Genomic DNA, 23,142 nt, shown 5'->3' on the forward strand with positions numbered 1-23,142 from the left:
ATTATGAGTTTTATAGGTGCCAAAGGTTCACAACAAACCAATAAAAAGACCAAGAAAGGATTCAAATATAAAGAGCTAAAGTCAGCCGAAGTGTGCCCTGGTCTGGTGCACCGGACTGTCCGGTGTGCCACCAAACAGTGTCCGGTGCACCACCGGACAAGGTCCGGTGCACCACCGAACAAGGTCCGGTGCACCAGGGACTCCAACTCCGAACTGCTCACCTTCAGGAATTCTAGAGGCCACTCCGCTATAATTGAACGGACTATCCGATGTAGCACCGGACAGTGTCCGGTGTGCCAGCGGAGCAATGGCTACTTTGCGCCAACGGTCGTCTGCAAAAGGCATTAAATGCGCTACAGTGCGCGCCAGAGTCAGAGCAGAGCCTGATGGCGCACCGGACACTGAACAGTGCCTGTCCGGTGCACCACCGGACTGTCCGGTGGCCCAGAAGACAGAAGCTCCAACGGTCGAAATCCAACGGTTTGGTGACGAGGCAGGCGCACCGGACAGTGTCCGGTGCGCCATGCGACAGCAGCCTTCACCAAACGGCTAGTTTGGTGGTTGGGGCTATAAATACCCCCAACCACCCACCATTCATAGTATCCAAGTTTTCTAACTTCCCACACCTTACAAGAGCTATAGCATTCAATACAAGACACACCAAAGAGATCAAATCCTCTTCCAAGTCCTTAGTTCATTCCAAATCAAATAGTGACTTGTGAGAGAGTGACTTGTGTTCATTTGAGCTCTTGCGCTTGGATTGCTTCTTTTTCCCATTCTTTCTTATGATCAACTCAATTGTAATCGAGGCAAGAGACACCAATTGTGTGGTGGTCCTTGCGGGGACTTTGTGTCCCGTTTGATTGAGAAGAGAAGCTCACTCGGTCTAAGTGACCGTTTGAGAGAGGGAAAGGGTTGAAAGAGACCTGGTCTTTGTGACCACCTCAACGGGGAGTAGGTTTGCAAGAACCGAACCTCGGTAAAACAAATCATCGTGTCTCACTCTTTATTTGCCCGCGATTTGTTTTTCACCCTCTCTCTCGGACTCGTTCATATTTCTAACGCTAACACGTCTTGTAGTTGTGCTTAAGTTTATAAATTTCAGATTCGCCCTATTCACCCCCCTCTAGGCGACTTTTAATTGGCATCAAAGCCCGATGCTTCATTAGAGCTTAACCGCTCAAAGTGATGTCGGGAGATCACGCCAAGAAGATCGTGATCGGCGGTGAGAAGTCCGCTACAAGCCACGGGTAGGCTCCATCAAGGGAGTCCGCCAACAACAAGAAGGATGGATCCCCTTCACGCATTCGATCGCACAAGAGTGGCGAGAAGAAGAAGAAAATGAAGAAAGTGGTCTACTACGAGACCGATTCTTCCTCGCCCTCTACGTCCGGATCTGACGCCGCGTCCGTCACTTCTAAGCGCCAAGAGCGCAAGAAGTATAGTAAGATCCCCCTATGCTATCCTCGCATTCCTAAGCATACTCCATTACTTTTCGTCCCATTAGGCAAACCACCGACATTTGACGGTGAAGATTATTCTAGGTGGAGTGATATAGTGAGATATCACCTAACCTCACTCCACAAAAGCATATGGGATGTTGTTGAGTTTGGTGTAAATGTACCATCCATAGGGGATGAAGATTATGATGAGGACGAGGTGGCCCAAATCGTGCACTTCAACTCCCAAGCCACCACTATACTCCTCACCTCTCTAAGTCAAGAGGAGTATAACAAGGTGCAAGGATTGAAGAGTGCCAAGGAGATTTGGGACGTACTCAAGACTGCGCACGAAGGAGATGAGGTGACCAAGATCACCAAGCGTGAGACGATCGAGGGGGAGCTCGGTCGCTTCCGGCTTCGCCAAGGGGAGGAGCCACAAGAGATGTACAACCGGCTCAAGGCCTTGGTGAACCAAGTGCGCAACCTCGGGAGCAAAAAATGGGATGACCATGAAATGGTCAAGGTTATTCTTAGATCACTCATTTTTCTTAACCCTACGCAAGTACAATTAATACGTGGTGATCCTAGATACACTCTAATGTCTCCCGAGGAAGTAATAGGAAAATTTGTGAGCTTTGAATTGATGATCATAGGCTCAAAGAAAATCATCGAGCAAGATGGCCCCTCCACGCCCGAAGCACAACCGGTCGCATTCAAGGCGACGGAGGAGAAGAAGGAAGAGTCTACATCAAGTAGACTCCCCATCGACGCCTCCAAGCTCGACAACGAGGAAATGGCGCTCATCATCAAGAGCTTCCGCCAAATCCTCAAGCAAAGGAGAGGGAAGGACTACAAGTCCCGCTACAAGAAAGTGTGCTACAAGTGTTGTCGGTGTTTTGGGTCCGACCGCACACCCGGGGTTGCCCCTCAAGGTGTTTTTAGGAGTAGGACGGTGTCGACAACTGTAGCAAAATGGTTCGTGCCGGTTGCACAAGGAACAGTAGACAAGGTTTACAGGTTCGGGCCGCTTGGAGATGCGTAACACCCTACGTCCTGGTGAGTATGCTTGGTGAATGTGGTTACAAGAGAGCTCTCTGGATTGAGAATACAGAGAGTTGACGTGGGTGGCTAAGTAATAGGGTCGATCGTTCTGAAGGGGTGCCCCCTAGGCCTTATATACTCGACCGTGGGGCAATACACGTGGATATGATAACAACAAGTAGCTAAAAGATAGTGAACCTCTTGAGTTTATCTCCACGTAACCCTTGCCGACTTATCCTCGCATGGCTCCGTTGCATGGGGGCTCCAGCGCGGGAAAGTCGGATCTCTGTTGTGGTCACTCGCTCGACGTTGCGGGCCGTTCGGGTTTGCACCAATCCGGCCTCATGTCGCTCTGCTTTGCTGGTTGTTTCTCCCCAGGCCCACGAAAGAATGACCTTACGATTTATTGGGCCCTTGGGCCTTTCGTGAGGTCTTTTACTCTTTTAGTGGACCCGGGGGATATCTATCCCCCACAAGCCCCCGATCTTTGGGTTAATTTAGAGGTAATCAGCCCAAAGATCGCAGGTCCAGCTTGCAGGTGATTTGAAGAAAAATGACTTCCTGTTATCTTCTCCTGCTCCGATCACTTGTTGACCGAAGCATAGCTTCGTGCTTGTGCCTTAGAAGTCGGCATTTCAATTTGTAGGATTCTGAACTTCATTGGGTGCACCGGAGGTGCACCCAATGGGTGTAGCCCCCGAGCTTCGAGTAGATTTTAGAAAACAATCTACTCGAAGGTCTTCCCCAGAAATTATTTCCATTTGTGTTCCTGCGTTTTGGTTGAGGGCTGGCCTTTTAATCTTGCCCCACGCCTTAGAAGTCGGCGCTATCTTGTCTTGGAATGATCCCCCGACCTTCGAATGGATTTTTAAGGATAATCCATTCGAAGGTCTTCCTTTCGTGCCTCTTTGCTGAAAATTATCCTTTTCGTTTGTAGAAATTGGCATGAAGCTATTTGCATTATGCTTTGGAGGTCAGCACTATGTCATCAATATTTTGCTTCAGAGGTCAGCATATTTTGTCTTTAGCAGCCGAGTTCGCAATCCATCCATATCTTGCTGGGCAGTGCGATTTATTTGCACTGCGACTGATTGGACATCTGATGGACGTTCTCTGTCTAGTCTTCACGTCGCTTCTGTCGGCCATACTTTGTACTTCGCTGGCTATATTTGGCTTTCCTCTGATCCTTACTGATATCTCATTTTTGTCTTGAGGTATTCACTGCGTGCCCTGCACAGATGTGACCGTTTTGAAAAATATACTGATAATTCCTGGGCGTCCCCCCCAATGGGTGTGGGCAAGGGACGGCTTGGTACGCTGAGTGTTTTAGCCGGCTGCTTCTGAGTAGTAATGTGATGTGACGGCGAGTGTAATCATATCCTCCGCGCTGTTGACTGGAGTCCCAATGGGTGTTGTGTTGCGTGAAACGGCGTCAACCGCCTGACGTGTCTTCAGACGGGTTGGAGTGCTTATTGAATGCTTTGCGACTGTTCAGTGACCGCGGTTGGAGATGAGCGGTTGCCTTCTGCTTCTATAAATAACGCCGTTGTCTCTCTGGCTTTTTCACATCTCTTCGCTGTTCTCTACTGCTTCCTTCTCTTCTTTCCCTTCTGCTTCCACCATGGGCAAGAACAACAAGCGCAAGCGTGAGCCGACTCTTCCGTCAGAGGACTTTGGCGACTCGGAATACTCAGAGGAGGAGTTCTCCTCTGAGTCCGAGGGGTCTCCGGCTCCCGTCTCTCCCCCAGCGTCGTCCGATGACTCGGACGACTCTCAGGGGATTGCCGCGGAGGTCTGGACGTACATCCGGGCCGTCGAGCGCCCCGAGCTCGAGGGCTCGGATGAGTCGGAGTACTCCTCGGATGAGGAGGACTCGGACGGCGGCGGCGAGGACGAGGACGACGACGACGACGACGGTGGCGACGGTGACGGTGACGGCAGCGGCAGCGGCAGGAGCAGCGGCGGCGGCGGCAAGGACGGTGACAGCGGCGGCAGCAGCAGGGGCAGCAACCAGGGCGGCAGCAGCAGGGGCAGCAACCGGGGTGGCAGCAGCAAGGGCAGCACCAGGGGCGGCGGCGGCGGCAACAGCAACAGGGCCAGTGGCTAGATGCCACTGGTCTTTTAGATATTAGTATAGTATAGTTAGAATAATTGTAGTAGTAATGTAGAGTAGTATAGCGTAGTATAGTAGTAGTAGTAATGTAATGTAGCAGTAGTAGGGAAGTGTCAACTCGCAAAGAGTTGATTTGTAAGTTTATTATCTTCCCTTTAAATGAAAGAATGACGTTGGCTCCTTTTTGATGATTTGTCTTGCTTGTTTGCTCCACTAATTCCTTTGAGATAGTAGATGAATAACTTGAGGATCAAACTGATGCTTTCCGAAATGGCTGCCGAGTAACTTGTAGACGGTGTCAGCGCTTTAGAGGTAACTGCCGAGTGACCCAACATAATTACAGAGTTTTAAAAATAACTGCCGAGTGACTTAAGACGATGTCAGAGGGCGGCATCAGCGTTTTAGAGGTAACACCGAGCAGCTGAAGGGCGATGTCGGCGTTTTAGAGGCAACACCGAGCAATTGAACGCTGTATCAGCGTTTTAGGGGCAACGCCGAGTGATTGAATATGATATCAACGTTTTAGAGGTAACGCCGAGTGACTGGAGGTTGACGTCGGCATTTTAGAAGTAATGTCGAGCGATTGAACACGAAATCAGCGTTTTAGAGGCGACGCCGAGTGACTGGAGGGTGACGTTGGCATTTTAGAGGTAATGCCGAGCGACTGAATACGAAAACAGCGTTTTAGAGGCAATGCCGAGTGACTAGAGGGTGACGTCAGCATTTTAGAGGTAATGTCGAGCGACTGAATACGAAATCAGCGTTTTAGAGGCAACGCCGAGTGATAGCAGGCCGCCTGAGCTACTTTGAGGATGATAACCGAGTGATGAGGTGGCGCATCGGTTTTTTGGAAATAACTGCCGGATGACCACGTGGCACGCTGGGGTTTTGGAAATAACCGTCGGGTGATGACTGGGCACTTTTTGAAACGGTATCTGGCTCGAGAATATCCCATAAGAGCTGCGCTTTTAGCCGCCTTTGCTTTCCGTGCCCTAGTTCTTGCCTTCCCGCTTCCGAATCCTCTCTGCCATTCGCCTCCCACTCTGTTCGCCGGTAGAATCGAGATGGCACCCAAGAGGAAGACCGCGAGCTCGTCTGCTGTGGTGATTCCTCCAATCGACCCCAACAGCCAGTTGCCTTTCGCAGGTAACCATACGTCCATCATTTCTAAAACTGAACTCCTCCACCTCGTATCTATCGGGGTTCTTCCTCCGCAAGAACTCTGTTCTTGGCGGATTTGCCATGGGTTTACTGTTCCGACAGAGGATACCCATGAGTCCGTTGTTTATGCCCCTTTCCTTCTCCAAGGCCTCGGCCTTCCCATCTCTCCTTTTTTCCGCGGCCTCCTTGATTTCTACCACATTAACTTGACCCATTTGAACCCCAATTCAATTCTGCAAATCTCCATTTTCGTTCACTTATGCGAAGCCTTTCTTAGTGTGCTGCCCCATTTCGGTTTATGGAAATACTTGTATCATTGTCGCCCTGGGATGGCCGGGGGACAACATCAGTTGGTCGGGGGTGCCAGCTTGGAGATGCGCCGCGAGAGGAAAACTGAATATCTCGAGATCCCCCTCAAGGACAACATCAAGGGATGGCGCCTAGAGTGGTTCATAGTTGAGAATTATGGGAATTCTCTCCCCTCCCGGTCGGGAAGACAGCCGGACGTTCGCACCCCAAGCTGGACCGAGTCTCCCACAGATCAGGAGGTAGCTGAGGCAGGTGTGTTGCTAGCTGAAGTTGGACTGCTGAAAGAGAGAGGTCTAACTGCTGAAGCTGTGGTTACTGACTTTGTTTTCAAGAACATTCAACCACTGAAAGACAGGGCCTACCCAGCTTATCTGTATCGAGGGTTAGCCGACTCAACTCGGGTTACCAATAGGAGAATTCCTTCTGCAAACTTGGTGAGCCGACTTGAAATGATCCTCAGGGGCAAGGTGTCAAATGTTGGTGCTCCAGTGGCGTACTCGGCCTGGAACTTGCCTCCTCCCAAAGCCTTCACCCTTTTCGTGTCGAATCCACCTGTTACTGATGGCAGTTTGGGCCTTAGAGTGCGACCCTCTGCTGAAGAAGTCAGTGCTTTGGTTGCTTCGCTTGGGGAGATTCCTGATGACGAACGGCAGGTCTATTTTGAGGTGCCCCTGAACCCTAGTGATGCGGATATAAACGCTATGCTCGATTTGCTAGCTGAGGATTCTTTCGATGCTGCTCCTGCTGGTGCGTTGGTAGTGGCGCCCCTCCCAGAAGCTGATACGACTTTGGATGTTCAGAAGCCTGTCAGTGCTCGCCCGAGGCGCCCTTGCCGAACCAATCAGCCTGATCCTTCTGCTGATGAGCAGAAAAAGAAAAGAAGACGCCTCCGGCGAGTATCCAGTTTTGATCAGGACGCTGGTACCTCAGTTCCTGCTACTGAAGGAGTGCTTGCGACTGGATTTACTGACGCTGACCCCAATGGGTGTACCCAATCTACTGCTGATCCCAATGGGTGTGCTCCGTCTGTTGCTGATCCCAATGGGGGTGCTGCTTGTATTGTCAATGTGGATAATGAGGAGGAAGAAGATGAGGTTCCTTTGACTCGGAAAAACAGTCGGCAGTTCGTCGCCAGTGGTGAGAGTAGTGGAGTTCCATCTCCTGCTTTGTCTGCCCTCATTGGTCTGCAAGAACTGTCCCTGGCCAACTTTGATCAGACTCTTGAGGATATGGTCCCAGAGGGCTTGTTATCGGAGCCAGTGGATGATGTTGCAATGGAGGCTTGTGCTGACGTGCCCAATGCTGGGTTGAGGTCATCCCGTGCCTCGTCGACCTTAGAGCACGATCTCGAGGGTCGGGAAGCTGACTTGAATTGTCCTGGTCCTATGGAAGTAGCTGAGGGCCCATCAACCTTAGAGGTGGTTACTGCGGAGAGCTTGGACCTCAAGAATGGTGCTGACACATGCCCAGCCCCCGAGGATGTCACCGGGGGTGACTTAGCTCGGGCAAAGAGTGTAAGCCACTGCCCAGCCCCCAAGGGTGCTGCCGGGGATGATCCGGCTCAAGTGGGCAGTGCCAACTATGACCCAGCCCCCGAGGGTGTTCAAGCAGGGTCTCCTTCCTGTACTTCCATGGACGTTCACGCGGGATCTCCTCCATACTCTGGCTGTATGGTGGTAGCCCAAACTTTGGATCAGGGAGTCGCTTTAGAGGGCAGCGTCCCTGCTGACCGAGTGTCGGGCCCTGTTGAAGGTACTGAGCTGATCTCTACTAGTTTGTTGCAAGCTGCTTCGGGTGGTGGTCTTACGCCTGGTTATCAACTGATCTCTCCTGATTTGGAGATCCCTTCGTTCTTTTCCAACCTTCAGGTACTGTGATGCATTTTAGCTTGATTTTTATATTGCGTGAACTGTTGTCATTACACTCATCTGTTCTCTTCATCAGGCTTTGGTGGATGGGATGGCCAGCCAGCTGAGATTGCAGGGTGCTTCCGTCCCAAAAGTGGCTTCGTCTCTTGCATGTTGGAATCCAGTCTCACTTCAACATCGCATCTCTGAATTGGAGGCGACCAACGCCAGTTAGTGCTTTTTTGCTTCTCTTTGCCTTCGCTGTGGACTACCTTACCTTCTGACCCCATTTTATTTGATTATTTCTTGCTAGGAATGACTCGACATATTTCAACTCTTGAGGAAAAACATTCTCGAGATCAGGCTGAAATGGTCCAGCGGTGTGCTGACTTCGAGGAGAAGTACTCTCAGAGCCAAACTGAACTGGGTCAGGTCTCCGCTGCCTTAGATGATGCCAATGCCCTGAGTTCTTCTCTTCATGCACAGCTTGATTCTGAAAAGGTGATCTACAAAACTGTGCCTTGCCTTGCTGTGTTCATATTATTTGCTTGGTTTTTGAAGGAGTTGATTTTTGCTTGCAGGAAGAAAAACGTATCCTTGCTGCTTCTCGTGACAATCTTGACAGATTGTATCGCGATTCTAGCAACTCACTGTCCATCTTGGAGAGGAGTCACCGCTTTACAATGGAGGAATTGGACAATCAATGTTGTAAGCTGCAGGAATCCGCAGACGAAATGACCCGCCTCGAGCAGTTGATATCAGCAAAGGATGCCACCATCAAAGAACTCCGAGCTTCCAAGAAATCCATTGCCCAGGAGTTAGAGACTGCTCGACTGGCTGCTAAAGTTGCCGAAGAAACTTCTGTTACTCTCAAAGCCCAGCGCGACAAAGCCATGGACAAGGCTATTCGGGCGGGACGAATCTTGATGAGGAGACCCGGCGTGGTTGTTCCTGAGGACATAAGGGCTGATGTGAATGCCGTCCCTGATTCCTCGAGTCGCCCTTCTTCGTCGGTTGCTCCTGAGAAAAACATTGCGAAATAGAGAAACATTTTGCGTGCTTTGAGCGCGCGGTTAGCATGATCGAGTATTTGTTAGAGGACATCAGTTCAGTATTCGAATGATATAATTACTCTCTTATTGTATCAGAATTCATCAGTTCGTAAATTCGTAGTAATGAAATGACACACGATGATTATGAAATTTGTTTGCTGGATATAGAAGTCATCCCCTGAATTGCATAGGCACGAGTATATTGCACCGGCTTAAGTCGCCACTGACTTTAGCCGATCGCTCCATTAGTAGGGCATAGTGGTCACCCCGAGTTAAGTAAGCGTGAGCATGTTGCACCGCCTTAAGTCGCTGCCGACTTAAGTCGATTGCTCCGTTAGTAGGGCATAGTGGTCACCCTGAGTTATGTAAGCGTGAGCATGTTGCACCGCCTTAAGCCGCTGCCGACTTAAGTCGATTGCTCCGTTAGTAGGGCATAGTGGTCACCCCGAGTTAAGTAAGCGTGAGCATGTTGCACCGCCTTAAGTCGCTGCCGACTTAAGTCGATTGCTCCGTTAGTAGGGCATAGTGGTCACCCCGAGTTAAGTAAGCGTGAGCATGTTGCACCGCCTTAAGTCGCTGCCGACTTAAGTCGATTGCTCCGTTAGTAGGGCATAGTGGTCACCCTGAGTTAAGTAAGCGTGAGCATGTTGCACCGCCTTAAGTCGCTGCCGACTTAAGTCGATTGCTCCGTTAGTAGGGCATAGTGGTCACCCTGAGTTAAGTAAGAATGTAAGTCAATCGTAAACGAACTGAGTATCTTTAAAACCTCTTTTTTATTGATGACATATTTCCACTTTACAGAATACATCATTGCCCCAGCAATTTTGAAATACAGCTAGGGATAAAACTTTCTGAGGTGTTCTATGTTCTAGGAATTCCCAACTTCTGTGCCATCCATCTGAGTGAGGCGATACGATCCGGGCCGAGTGACTTCTGCTACCATGAAGGGTCCTTCCCATAAGGGTGATAACTTGTGCCGTCCCTCCCCCGTTAGAATTCGGCGGAGGACGAGATCTCCTACTGAGAAGAATCGTTGTCGCACAGCCTTGTCGTGATAGCGCCTTAGAGTCTGCTGGTACCGTGCTGATTGGATTACCGTGTTTAGCCGTTCTTCCTCAAGTACATCAATGTCCTCCAGCCTGGTGGCCTCAGCTTCTGCTATGCTTTCGAAGATCAACCTTGGCGCCCCAAACTTGAGATCAGCGGGTAGCACTGCTTCCGACCCATAGACCATGAAGAAAGGAGTGTTTCCATGCAGGGCTCGGCTAGGCTGGGTTCTTAGGCTCCAAACGACATAGGGCAATTCCCTTATCCACTTTCCTGCGAATTTTTCATTCTTATCGAAGACCTTTCTCCTAAGTGCCTCCAATATCATTCCGTTGGCTCGCTCAACCTGCCCGTTGGCTCTTGGATGTGCTACAGATGCATACTTGATCTGAATGCTCTTTTGATCGCAGAAGTCGAAGAATTCTGAACTTGTGAAGTTGGATCCTAAGTCCGTAATGATGCTGTTTGGTATCCCGAATCTGAATATTATGTCTTGTATGAACTCCACGACCTTAGCAGAGGTTAAAGAGGCAATGGGCTTGAACTCTATCCATTTAGTGAATTTATCAATCGCCACCAATACATGAGTGTATCCCCCTTGAGCTTTCTTGAAAGGTCCAATCATATCCAGTCCCCAGCATGCGAAAGGCCAAGTTACTAGTATGGTCTGCAGTTGTTGTGCTGGCATGTGCTGTTGCTTCGACAAGTATTGGCAAGCCTTGCACCTCTGAACTAACTCGGCTGCATCATTCTTCGCTGTTGGCCAATAGAATCCTGACCTGAAGACCTTCCCGACTAGTGTTCTGGAGGCTGCATGTATTCCACATTGCCCAGCATGGACCTCCTCCAGAAGTTGCTTCCCAGTGGACGGGAGAACGCACTTCATGAGGATGCCCGATGCACGATGACCGGCATGTAGATGTGGCCCAGCGGGTATTCCCCTTCCGTCGGCACGATGCCGAAGAAAGGAGTGTCCGACTTGTGGAGCTCTTTGAGGTGAGCTCCCAAGCCTTGGAGTGTCCGGGGGAAGGTGACGTTGATGCTGCTCCCCCCGTCCACTAGCACCTTCTTCACCCGGCTCTCTCGGATCACCGGATCGACGAGGAGCGGGTATTTGCCTGGATGGTCGAAGTTGAGCCATTGATCCTCCCGAGTAAAAGTGATCGGGTGTTCCGACCACCGGTATGGGGCGGGAGGACCGGTGGTCGCCACCAGTATCTGGCGGTCGTTGAGCTTTTGTTGTCTCTTGTTCTCCTGCGACCCATGTCCGCCGAAGATGACGTTAACCTCCCTGTCCACGCGCGGGAAAGCTCCTCCTCCTCCCTCCTCCTGCCGATGAGGTTGTCGTGGTTCATCTGGTCCTCCTCTCGGCGGAGGAGGAGGTAGAGGTTGGGAAGGGTCGGCCGTGTCCGACGGAGTGCTTGAAGTCCCGACAGTTTCGAAGAGTGTGGCGCATGTCCTTGTGGTACGGGCACTGGGCGTCGAGGATGTCGTCCAGCGTGCGTTCGCCTCCGCGAGGTCCTCCTCGGGCGCGAGAGGCAGGTGGCCCGGCGGCGTGTACTTCTTCGCAAGGCCTCTTCTCCCAGCGCTTGTCGGGTGGCTGGTTCGCGTCGCGTCGTGGTGCTGTCGGTGCGGGTTTTGCTCCTCCGATGAGGTCCTGAGCTCGCTCGTCGGCGGTGATGTAGAGGTCGGCTTCCTGGAACAGCTCCTCGGAGGTAGTCGGCGCCTTCTGTAGTATGGCTCGGACAAAAGTCGAGTCGTTGGATCCTCTGTAGAAGTCCTCGATCACGACCGCCTCTGTGACCTCGGGAATGCGATTTCTCATGGTCTGGAACCTTTTGAGGTACGACCGGAGAGTCTCATCCCCCCGGCGCTTGATGGATTTGAGGTCCCACGGTTGCGCCGGCTTGTCGGAGAGGGACTGGAAGTTGGCGGTGAAGCGTCGACTGAAATCCCCCCAGTCGTCGATGCAGTGTCGGGGTAGATGTCGCAGCCACTGCAGCGCGTCTTGCCCAAGGACAATGGGCAAATACGCGGTCATCACGTCTTCAGATGCACCGGCAGCTCGAGCAGCGGTGGTGTAGACGGCTAGCCAACCCCCTGGATCCTGCTTAGGTTCATATTTGTCGACATTGGATACCTTGAAGTTGGGAGGCCATTGGATGGCCCTAAGGCGCGGAGTAAGAGCGGATACTCCGCACGTGTCCTCCTGTCATCGGGGATGATGTCTGTCCCGGGGAGGGGAGCTGTGGTTGTGGTTCCTCGACCGTCCCTGGGTGGTACCGCCAGTTGAGGCCGTTGCCGACTCAGTTCTGGTGGCCTGGCTCTGAGCCGGGATGCCATGATCCCTGTCGTACTCCTCCCGACGGCGAATCTCGTTCTCATGCCGCCGTTCGCGCGAAGCATTGATGGAGCTTCGCGCGTCTCGGCGACTGTTGATGGCGTGTCGTAGATCGTTCGGCGGGTGAGCAAGCGGTAGAAGATGGTTGGCTGCCTGGGTGAACAAGCGTCGGTAGCCCTCAGCGTCGGGAGTCCGAGGAAGTCCATCAGCTATCCGAGCCAGTACCCCTCCGACTTCGCTCGGCGTGTTCATAGCTCGGGCGAAGTCGGGATTCAGGTTGCGCCCGAAGAGTGGATTCTCCCGGCGTTGCCTTGCATCTTGCTCGGCTTGTTCCTGAGCCCGTCGGCGATCACGTCGTCGGGAGTTCCTTTGTTCTCTGAAGACGCGTTCTTCTGGAGTTTCTCCTATTCCGAGACCTCGTCTCGCGAGACAGGCTGCTCCGGATCCCGTTCTCCGGCTGCGTGATGTCGTTGAACGTTCCTGCGCCGATTCCTCCGTCGGCGGGATTCTCGTTGAGGCGGTTCTTCTCCGGGTGCGGTCGGCTCGTCGTCGGAGACGGTAGGCGACTCCACTCTCCCGATGAAGAGGACGTCGGGGTAGAATGGTGCTGCTGTCGTGGCGACCTTCTTTCCGTTCTCCTTTGAGGCCGGAGGAACGGAAAGAACAACTTGCTTCTCCCTGGTCTCCTTCTTCCTCGCGATTTGTGTCCATTCTTTTGTCGGGGAAGTAGACAGTGGAGTTCTCCGGGTCAGCGAGCCCTCGGCCCCCGACTTTCCGGAGACGATCTTTTTCCGAAGAGCTGGAGGTTGCGCTTCTCCGGCATTTTCGGAGTTTGTTGGAGGAGACTTCTTTTCCGGCGGATCCGCGATACGGTGTAGAATTCCCTCTTCATCCGCTACAGATGAGATTGTCCCGAAGCAAAATACGGATCCGGGGCGTAGGGTGATCTTGCTGTAGAAAGTGACGGCCATTGAGCTAGCTTAGATCGTCGACACACCCCCTACCTGGCGCGCCAGCTGTCGGTGTTTTGGGTCCGACCGCACACCCGGGGTTGCCCCTCAAGGTGTTTTTAGGAGTAGGACAGTGTCGACAACTGTAGCAAAATGGTTCGTGCCGGTTGCACGAGGAACAGTAGACAAGGTTTACAGGTTCGGGCCGCTTGGAGATGCGTAACACCCTACGTCTTGGTGAGTATGCTTGGTGAATGTGGTTACAAGAGAGCTCTCTGGATTGAGAATACAGAGAGTTGACGTGGGTGGCTAAGTAATAGGGTCGATCATTCTGAAGGGGTGCCCCCTAGGCCTTATATACTCGACCGTGGGGCAATACACGTGGATATGATAACAACAAGTAGCTAAAAGATAGTGAACCTCTTGAGTTTATCTCCACGTAACCCTTGCCGACTTATCCTCGCATGGCTCCGTTGCATGGGGGCTCCAGCACGGGAAAGTCGGATCTCTGTTGTGGTCACTCGCTCGACGTTGCGGGCCGTTCGGGTTTGCACCAATCCGGCCTCATGTCGCTCTGCTTTGCTGGTTGTTTCTCCCCAGGCCCACGAAAGAATGACCTTACGATTTATTGGGCCCTTGGGCCTTTCGTGAGGTCTTTTACTCTTTTAGTGGACCCGGAGGATATCTATCCCCCACAAGTGTGGTAAGCCCGGTCACTTTATTGCAAAATGTCCAATATCAAGTGACAGTGACAGGGGCGACGACAAGAAGGGAAAGAGGAGAGAAAAGAAGAGATACTACAAGAAGAAGGGCGGCGATGCCCATGTGTGCCGCGAGTGGAACTCCGATGAGAGCTCCTCCGACTCCTCCTCCGACGAGGACGCCGCCAACATCGCTGTCACCAAAGGACTCCTCTTCCCCAACGTCGGTCACAAATGCCTCATGGCAAAGGACGGCAAAAGGAAGAAGGTAAAATCAAGATCCTCCACTAAATATGCATCCTCTAGTGATGAAGATAATTCTAGTGATGAGGAGGATAATTTGTGCACCCTTTTTGCTAACCTAAACATGCAACAAAAGGAAAAATTAAATGAATTAATTAGTGCTATTCATTAGAAGGATGAACTCTTGGACTCTCAAGAGGACTTCCTAATTAAAGAAAACAAGAAGCATGTTAAGGTTAAAAATGCTTACGCTCTAGAAGTAGAGAAATGTGAAAAACTATCTAGTGAGCTAAGCACTTGCCATGATATTATTGCCAACCTTAGAAATGAAAATGCTAAAATAATTGCTAAGGTTGATTCAAATGTTTGTGATGTTTCAATTCCCAATCTTAGAGATGATAATGTTAGTTTACTTGCTAAGATTGAAGAATTGAATGTCTCTCTTGCTAGCCTTAAGATTGAAAATGAAAAATTAATTGCTAAGGCTAAAAACTTAGATGTTTGCAATATTACCATTTCTAATCTTAGAAGTGAAAATGACATATTACATGCTAAGGTTGTTGAATTAAAATCTTGCAAACCCTCTACATCTACCGTTGAGCATGTTTCCATTTGTACTAGATGTAGAGACATTAATGTTGATGCTATTCATGATCACCTAGCTTTAATTAAGAAACAAAATGATCACATAGCTCAACTTAATGCCAAAATTAATGAGCATGACTTAGAAAATGAAAAATTTAAATTCGCTAGAAGCACGCTCTATAGTGGGAGACGCCCTGGCATCAACGATGGCATTGGCTTCCAAAAGGGAGACAATGTCAAACTTAATGCCCCTCCTAAAAGATTATCTAACTTTGTTAAGGGCAAGGCTCCCATGCCTCAGGATAACTAGGGTTACATTTTGTACCCTGCCGGTTATCCCGAGCACAAGATTAGGAGAATTCACTCTAGGAAGTCTCACTCTCGCCCTAATCATGCTTTTATGTATAAGGGTGAGACATCTAGCTCTAGGCAATCAACACGTGCTAAATTGCCTAAGAAGAAAACTCCTAGTGCATCAAATGATTCTAACATTTCATTTAAAACTTTTGATGCATCCTATGTTTTAACTAACAAATCCGGTAAAGTAGTTGCCAAGTATGTTGGGGCAAGCACAAGGGGTCAAAGACTTGTGTTTGGATACCCAAAGTTCTTGTATCTAATGTCAAAGGACCTAAAACCGTTTGGGTACCTAAAATCAAGAACTAAATTTGTTTTGTAGGTTTATGCATCCAGGGGCTCAAGTTGGATCATTGATAGCGGGTGCACAAACCATATGACAGGGGAGAAGAAGATGTTCTCCTCCTATGAGAAAAACCAAGATCCCCAACGAGCTATCACATTCGGGGATGGGAATCAAGGTTTGGTCAAAGGATTGGGTAAAATTGCTATATCTCCTGACCATTCCATTTCCAATGTGTTTCTTGTAGACTCTTTAGATTATAACTTGCTCTCAGTTTCTCAATTATGTAAAATGGGTTACAACTGTCTTTTTACGGATATAGGTGTTACTGTCTTTAGAAGAAGTGATGATTCATTAGCATTTAAGGGAGTGTTAGAGGGTCAGCTATACTTAGTAGATTTTGATAGAGCTGAACTCGACACTTGCTTAATTGCTAAGACTAACATGGGTTGGCTCTGGCATCGCCGACTAGCACATGTTGGAATGAAGAATCTTCACAAGCTTCTAAAGGGAGAACACATTTTGGGACTAACAAATGTTCATTTTGAGAAAGACAGGATTTGTAGCGCATGTCAGGCAGGGAAGCAAGTTGGTGTTCATCATCCACACAAGAACATTATGACGACTGACAGGCCACTTGAACTCCTACACATGGACCTATTCGGCCCGATAGCTTACATAAGCATCGGCGGGAGTAAGTACTGTCTAGTTATTGTGGATGACTATTCTCGCTTCACTTGGGTGTTCTTTTTGCAGGAAAAATCTCATACCCAAGAAACCTTAAAGGGATTCTTAAGACGTGCTCAAAATGAGTTCGGCTTAAGGATCAAAAAGATCAGAAGCGATAACAGGACGGAGTTCAAGAACTCACAAATCGAAGGCTTCCTTGAGAAGGAGGGCATCAAGCATGAGTTCTCTTCTCCCTACACGCCAACAACAAAATGGTGTAGTGGAGAGGAAAAATAGAACTCTATTGGACATGGCAAGAACCATGCTTGATGAGTACAAGATTTCGGATCAGTTTTGGGCGGAGGCGGTCAACACCGTGTGCTACGCCATCAACCGGTTGTATTTACACCGAATCCTCGAGAAGACATCGTATGAACTCCTAACCGGTAAAAAGCCCAATGTTTCATATTTAAGAGTCTTTGGTAGCAAATGTTTTATTCTTGTTAAAAGAGGTAGAAAATCCAAATTTGCTCCTAAGGCTGTAGAAGGCTTTTTACTAGGATATGATTCAAACACAAGGTCATATAGAGTCTTTAACAAGTCCTCTGGACTAGTTGAAGTTTCTTGTGACATTGTGTTTGATGAGACTAACGGCTCTCAAGTAAAGCAAGTTGATCTTGATGAGCTAGATGATGAAGAGGCTCTGTGCATCGCGCTAAGGAACATGTCCATTGGGGATGTGTGTTCTAAGGAATCCGAAGAGCCTCCAAATGCACAAGATCAACCATCTTCCTCCATGCAAGCATCTCCACCAACTCAAGATGAGGATGAGGCTCAAGATGATGAAGGAAAAGATCAAGAAGATGAGCCACCTCAAGAGGAGAGCAATGATCAAGGGGGAGATGCTCATGATCAATATGAGGAAGATGAACAAGTTACAAGACTGCCACACCCAAGAGTCCACCAAGCAATCCAACGAGATCACCCCGTGAACACCATCCTCGGCGATATTCAAAAGGGGTAACTACTAGATCTCGTGTTGCTTATTTTTGTGAACATTACCCTTTCGTTTTCTCTATTGAGCCACACAGGAGGGAAGCACTTCAAGATTCGGATTAGGTGGTGGCAATGCAAGAGGAGCTCAACAATTTCACAAGAAACGAGGTATGACATTTAGTTCCACGTCCTAACCAAAATGTTGTAGGAACCAAGTGGGTCTTCCACAACAAACAAGATGAGCATGGTGTGGTGACAAGGAACAAAGCCCGACTTGTGGCCAAGGGATATTCACAAGTCGAAGGTTTGGATTTCGGTGAAACCTATGCACCTGTAGCTAGGCTAGAATCAATTCACATTTTACTTGCCTATGCTACTTACCATGGCTTCAAGCTTTACCAAATGGACGTGAAGAGTGCCTTCCTCAATGGACCAATCAAAGAGGAGGTCTATGTTGAGCAACCTCCCGGCTTTGAAGATAGTGAGTACCCTAACCATGTATATAAACTCTCTAAGGCACTTTATGGGCTCAAGCAAGCCCCAAGAGCATGGTATGAATGCCTAAGAGATTTTCTTATCACTAATGGCTTCAAAGTCGGAAAGGCCGATCCTACTTTATTTACTAAAACTCTTGAAAATGATTTGATTGTATGCCAAATTTATGTTGATGATATTATATTTGGGTCTACTAACGAATCTACATGTGAAGAGTTTAGTAGGATCATGATACAAAAATTCGAGATGTCTATGATGGAGGAGTTGAAGTATTTCTTGGGATTTCAAGTAAAGCAACTCCACGAGGGCACATTCATTAGCCAAACGAAGTATATTCAAGACATTCTAACCAAGTTTGGGATGAAGGACGCCAATCCCATCAAGACACCCATGGGAACCAATGGGCATCTCGACCTCGACACGGGAGGTAAATCTGTAGATCAAAAGGTATACCGGTCGATGATAGGTTCTTTACTCTATTTATGTGCTTCACGACCGGATATAATGCTTTCGATATGCATGTGTGCAAGATTTCAAGCCGATCCTAAGGAAGCTCACCTTAGGGCCGTAAAACGAATCTTGAGATATTTAGTTTATACTCCTAAGTTTGGCCTTTGGTACCCTAGGGGATCCACATTTGATTTAATTGGTTATTCGGATGCTGATTGGGCGGGGTGTAAAATTAATAGAAAGAGCACATCGGGGACTTGCTAGTTCTTGGGAAGATCCCTGGTGTCTTGGGCTTCAAAGAAGCAAAATTCTGTAGCTCTTTCTACTGCCGAAGCCGAGTATATTGCCGCAGGCCATTGTTGCGCGCAATTGCTTTGGATGAGGCAAACCCTTAGGGACTATGGTTACAAACTAACCAAAGTTCCTCTTCTTTGTGATAATGAGAGTGCAATCCGCATGGCAGATAATCCCGTTGAACATAGCCGCACTAAACACATAGCCATTTGGTATCATTTCTTAAGGGATCACCAACAAAAGGGGGATATCGAGATTGCATATATTAACACCAAAGAACAATTAGCCGATATCTTTACCAAGCCACTAGATGAACAAACATTTAACAAACTTAGGCATGAGCTAAATATTCTTGATTCTCGGAATTTCTTTTGATATTTTGCACACATAGCTCATTAATATACCTTTGATCATGTCTCTTTTATATGCTATGACTAATGTGTTTTCAAGTATATTTCAAACCAAGTCATAGATTGAAAGGGAATTAGAGTCTTCGGCGAAGACAAAGGCTTCCGCTCCACTCCATCAAATTACTCATGCTTCGTCGTCGCTCCGGGCCGCTCTCCAACTTTGGTATAATCTTCACTCTTATGTTATTTACCATTGGGAGAGAAAATACAAGGGCTTATATTTCACTCAAGTATCCTTTTTTGGCGATTCATGCCAAAGGGGAAGAAAGTATTAGCCCAAAGCAAAAGGACCGCACCACCACCAATTTTCAAAATTTTGAGTTAAGAAAAGATTTTTCAATTGATGATTTTTCAATCGGTATCTTACTTTTGATAGAATTTCAAATTGGTACAACCCTGTCAAAACTAATATCTAAAACCCTCTTGAACACTAAGAGGAGGATTTTATTGAGGGGGAGTTTTGTTTAGTCAAAGGAAAAAGCATTTGAAACAGGGAGACAAAATTTCAAATCTTGAAAATGCTTCTCAAAATCTTATTCATTTACCTTTGACTATTTGCAAAAAGACTTTGAAAAGAATTTACAAAAGAATTTGCAAAAACAAAACATGTGGTGCAAGCATGGTCCAAAATGTTAAAAATAAATAAAGAAACAATCCATGCATATCTTATGAGAATATTTATTGGTTCAATTCCTAGTATCCTTTGCACTTACATTATGCAAACTAGTTCAATTATGCACTTCTATATTTGCTTTGGTTTGTGTTGGCATCAATCACCAAAAAGGGGGAGATTGAAAGGGAATTAGGCTTACACCTTTTTCCTAATTATTTTTGGTGGTTGAATTGCCCAACACAAATATTTGGACTAACTAGTTTGCTCTAGATTATGAGTTCTATAGGTGCCAAAGGTTCACAACAAACCAATAAAAAGACCGAGAAAGGATTCAAATATAAAGAGCTAAAGTCAGCCAAAGTGTGCCCTGATCTGGTGCACGAGACTGTCCGGTGCACCAGGGACTCCAACTCCGAACTGCTCACCTTCGGGAATTCTGGAGGCCGCTCCGCTATAATTCACCGGACTGTCCGGTGTAGCACCGGACAGTGTCCGGTGTGCCAGCGGAGCAACGACTACTTTGCGCCAACGGTCGTCTGCAGAAGGCATTAAATGCGCTACAGTGCGTGCCAGAGTCAGAGCAGAGCCTGATGGCGCACCGGACACTGAATAGTGCCTGTCCGGTGCACCACCGGGTCCGGTGGCCCAGAAGACAGAAGCTCCAACGGTCGGAATCCAACGGTTTAGTGACGAGGCAGGCGCACCGGTCAGTGTCCGGTGGCGCACCGGACAGTGTCCGGTGGCGCACCGGACTGTCCGGTGCGCCATGCGACATCAGCCTTCACCAAACGGCTAGTTTGGTGGTTGGGGCTATAAATACCCCCAACCACCCACCATTCATAGTATCCAAGTTTTCTGACTTTCCACACCTTATAAGGGCTATAGCATTCAATACAAGACACAACAAAGAGATAAAATCCTCTTCTAAGTCCTTAGTTCATTCCAAATCAAATAGTGACTTGTGAGAGAGTGACTTGTGTTCATTTGAGCTCTTGCGCTTGGATTGCTTCTTTTTCTCATTCTTTCTTATGATCAACTCAATTGTAACCGAGGCAAGAGACACCAATTGTGTGGTGGTCCTTGCGGGGACTTTGTGTCCCGTTTGATTGAGAAGAGAAGCTCACTCGGTCTAAGTGACCGTTTGAGAGAGGGAAAGTGTTGAAAGAGACCCAGTCTTTGTGACCACCTCAACAGGGAGTAGGTTTGCAAGAACCAAACCTCAGTAAAACAAATCATCGTGTCTCACTCTTTATTTGCCCGCGATTTGTTTTTCACCCTCTCTCTCGGACTCGTTCATATTTTTAACGCTAACCCGGCTTGTAGTTGTGCTTAAGTTTATAAATTTCAGATTCGCCCTATTCACCCCCCTCTAGGCGACTTTCAACATCCACATAAAAATTAGTAATAATATATAAACATTCACAAATTCCTGAAGGATTAAAGCATATCTCACAAAAGCATTAAAGCAATATATCTCACAAATGCAAGTGAATAGGACTATGCGCACATACATATAGTTAGAAAGTCAACATAATTGGTATCATCCTAGTCATTCTTAGGCTCTCATGCAAATTATGAATATATGTATCTAAAGTAATAATTGTAAAACAAACTATAAAAAAAGATCTATGAAAGTTTTAAACAACTCTAATCTATATATCAATAGATAGACCATGATTTTAGGAAACTAATAAAATTAGTTTCACATTTTTCTAAGTTCATGAATTTATTATAATTTTACAAAGATCGGTTCAGATTTTATATTTTTCTGTAAAAATTACCGAATTCATTACCAAAGGTAAAATACCGAATAAATACGGTAATTTTCGGAACGGCCGGAAGAGACCCAAACCGTTTTCGTTTTTTGTACCTGTTTCGTTTCCGTATTTTCGGTAACTGTTTCCGTTTAACCCTGAATTTCGGTAAAATTTTTAAAACGGTTCTCGGTAACCGAAATTTACCGTTTTTGTTCTCACTCCTATTGATGATCAAGAAAGTAACACGGTGTATGCGTGCCGAGTTTTATTCAAGTAATGCTAAACATCTACGGTGTATCACTGCTAATGCGCTTACTATGTTTAGTACCTATGCTACATACAAAGTTTCAGGATCAAGCTAGTGCGCTTCATAACCTATACATCTTCTATATATACATGCAAGCCTCTTATAAAATGCTGTAGGCAAGGTTCAAGAGAAAGCATTTGATGTTATCGTTCGCCTATAAAATATAGTAGTTCAAAGAGAAACCACTTGATGTTTTAGTTTTCGTCTTCAATGTGGCTGACCTCGACGACGTAATCCCTCATGAGCTTTGTGTTGGCCTCATCAACCATCTGCAGACAGTGGAAGACAAAAGAGCATAGAAAATTACAACGCTAAATATATAGTACTGTTGCTTTTTCTGAAATTCTTACTGACTACGATCTATCTTTTGGTGGTAATATTTGACACAATTTTACTGAGCAAAAAATTTATGGAATACTACGGGTCATAACTGAGACACTTTAAGAAGTTTAGTCTGTCGAAATTTATTATTAGCAAGTAATAGACCCATATAGTAGATGGAGCAGAAGATTAATAAAAATTCAACGTACCTTGAAGGATAATTCCTTCAAATTGTCCCACTCGAACTCGTTCTTCACATATGCAGATCGGACCTGCAGTCGCATCAATTCATCTGACAAAGTGAGAATCCCTTTCGAACACATATTGTGAAAACTAAGTTTAATTAGAATATGATCAGTACGCACCTCCAGAATCCTCAAGGCTGTTTGTTTCCAAGAGACGAAACCACACATGCCTCAGTAATTTCATACACTGTTTCATCAAAGGATCAAGAAAGTAAAACAGTGTGTGGTTAAAAAAGAACTAGACTTGCCTAGTCCCTTGAGCCTTGGAGACTCGCGCATGAGCTTTTCGCAGAAAATCTCGGCGTCGTTCAGGGAGGTGCGGCTGATGAACTCCTTCAGCTCCAAGTACGCTTCCCTATTGTAACTCTTTTTTTTTATCGATGATCCAAACAAAAGAATAAAAAAAGGAATCAAAATCTGATAACCGTTTCGAGTCCCTTTGGCGATCACTCAGGATATCGAACTATCGAAGTGCTGTTGAACAAAAAGGAACAGCCAGTCTCGTCCAGAAGGCGACAAGGCCAACCTCAAGCTGTGCTAGGACAATGCTGACAGCGATGTAGTTAAAGAAGTGCTGGAGGTTGATCGCCGCCTTCCGCTCCGGTGAACCCTCCCCAAAGCCTGAATCGTCACCAGCCGCACAGCCATAGTAAGCGCGGGGCGACTATGTAGTGCAGTCGCTAGAGTGGATGCAGATGGAGAGTCGGTCGAGAGGCGAACGGCTACCTACCGGGAACGTACATCTTGCTGCACCTCGCCGGCGCCGCGGAACTCGCGAGCCGGCGCCGCCGCTCCGTCGCCCTCCTGCTCCTCAAGAACGACCGTACCCGCACTTGCACGGGGAGGAGGACGCGCCCAACCCCGGCGCCCTGGAGCGGAAGGACGACGGCACCGCGCTCCATGACCAAGAACCGCACGCTCACTCTGCTCTAGCGCCCGCTCTTCACCGATGCCAGATAGGCGCCGCGCGGATATGGAGTCAAAAATGCCGCAGGAGATATTTACCGGGTAGAGTAACGGGTCTGCGCCACCGCACATGTCGCGGCCGTGACACGGTGACAGTGGATAAACCGTGCAGCGAAGAGATCTTAAATTAGGTCCTATTTTAAAATA

The 23,142-nt window shown here is 47.9% G+C and overlaps 1 protein-coding gene across 1 annotated transcript; it reads right to left on the reverse strand.

Annotated features, from left to right (window-relative positions):
* Positions 1-21,409: 21,409 nt before the first annotated feature.
* Positions 21,410-23,002, reverse strand: LOC100277780 (uncharacterized). Its single transcript, NM_001349957.1, has 6 exons — positions 22,760-23,002; positions 22,556-22,650; positions 22,278-22,395; positions 22,150-22,166; positions 21,994-22,056; positions 21,410-21,732 (listed from the first exon to the last, which is right to left on the reverse strand). Exons 1-6 carry the CDS (start codon positions 22,929-22,931, stop codon positions 21,658-21,660), a joined length of 540 nt encoding a protein of 179 aa, NP_001336886.1. The 5' UTR covers positions 22,932-23,002; the 3' UTR covers positions 21,410-21,657.
* Between the last annotated feature and the right edge of the window lie 140 nt (positions 23,003-23,142).

Source organism: Zea mays, chromosome 4 (assembly GCF_902167145.1).
Source record: "Zea mays cultivar B73 chromosome 4, Zm-B73-REFERENCE-NAM-5.0, whole genome shotgun sequence".
NCBI lineage: Eukaryota > Viridiplantae > Streptophyta > Magnoliopsida > Poales > Poaceae > Zea > Zea mays.

Coding starts and splice junctions, on each gene's coding strand:
- LOC100277780 (NM_001349957.1), bottom strand. CDS start 22,931: ATGGAGCGCGGTGCCGTCGTCCTTCCGCTCCAGGGCGCCGGGGTTGGG. Junction 22,396..22,555: donor TTGTCCTAGCACAGCTTGAG/GTTGGCCTTGTC, acceptor ATAAAAAAAAAG/AGTTACAATAGGGAAGCGTA. Junction 21,733..21,993: donor TGAAGGAATTATCCTTCAAG/GTACGTTGAATT, acceptor CACTGTCTGCAG/ATGGTTGATGAGGCCAACAC.